We start from the raw sequence: 721 nt of genomic DNA, 5'->3' as shown, positions 1-721 counted from the left end.
CTCCTCTGCGTATAGATGCACAGGGATTGCTGCAGCTGAGACCCCAGCAGCAGCAGCAGCAGCAGCAGCAACAGCAGCAGCAGCAGCAGCAGCAGCAGGCTGCTGCAGGGGCTGCTGCTCCGCCGCCTCCTCATGTTCATCCTGCTGCTGGTGATCCTGCTGCTGCTGCTGGTGCAGCAGCACCACAGGCGGGAACTGCTGCTGCTGCTGCTGCAGCAGCAGCAGGAGCAGCAGCAGGAGCAGCAGCAGGAGAAGGGGATGGCAACGGCGTGCGTTCTGCTGCTGGTGCTGCTGCTGCTGTTCCTTTGTCGCGTATGAAGCAGAAGAAGCGGATGCGTCACCGCATGCAGCAGCAGCGACGGCAGCAGCAGCAGCAACAGCAGCAGCAGCAGCAGCAGCAGCAGCAACAGCGGAACATCCAGGGAGACAGAGACAGCGAGGCCTCCCAGTCCGACTACTCAGATGAAGAAAAAGCAGCAGCAGCAGCAGCAGCAACAGGAACAGCAGCAGCAGCAGCAGCAGCAGGAGGAGATGGCTGGGTGAGTCCTGGGGGTTTGAACGCCGGCTACAGCAGCAGCAGCAGCAGCAGCAGCAGCAGCAGCTCGACGACTGCAGCAGGGACAATAAACAACAGCAGCAGCAACCTCCCGAGCGAGAGCAGCACGAACAAGACAATGAATATGAGCAGCAGCAGCAGCAGCAACAACAACAGCAGCAACAG

At 60.9% G+C, this 721-nt stretch overlaps 1 protein-coding gene across 1 annotated transcript in view; it reads left to right on the top strand.

Annotated features, from left to right (window-relative positions):
- EMH_0001040 (uncharacterized protein) overlaps positions 1-721 on the top strand; it is a gene marked incomplete at both ends in the record, with an annotated part of 8,784 nt that overhangs the window by 1,133 nt on the left and 6,930 nt on the right. The window contains 2 exons of the mRNA XM_013495426.1: positions 3-539; positions 572-721. Coding sequence (XP_013350880.1) covers positions 3-539; positions 572-721 — 687 coding nt within the window. The remainder of the gene's footprint in view (positions 1-2; positions 540-571) is intronic.

This window comes from Eimeria mitis, genomic scaffold, assembly GCF_000499745.2.
Source record: "Eimeria mitis Houghton genomic scaffold, Emh_scaff157, whole genome shotgun sequence".
In the NCBI taxonomy this organism is placed as follows: domain Eukaryota; phylum Apicomplexa; class Conoidasida; order Eucoccidiorida; family Eimeriidae; genus Eimeria; species Eimeria mitis.
This window is presented reverse-complemented; position numbering and strand designations above follow the sequence as displayed.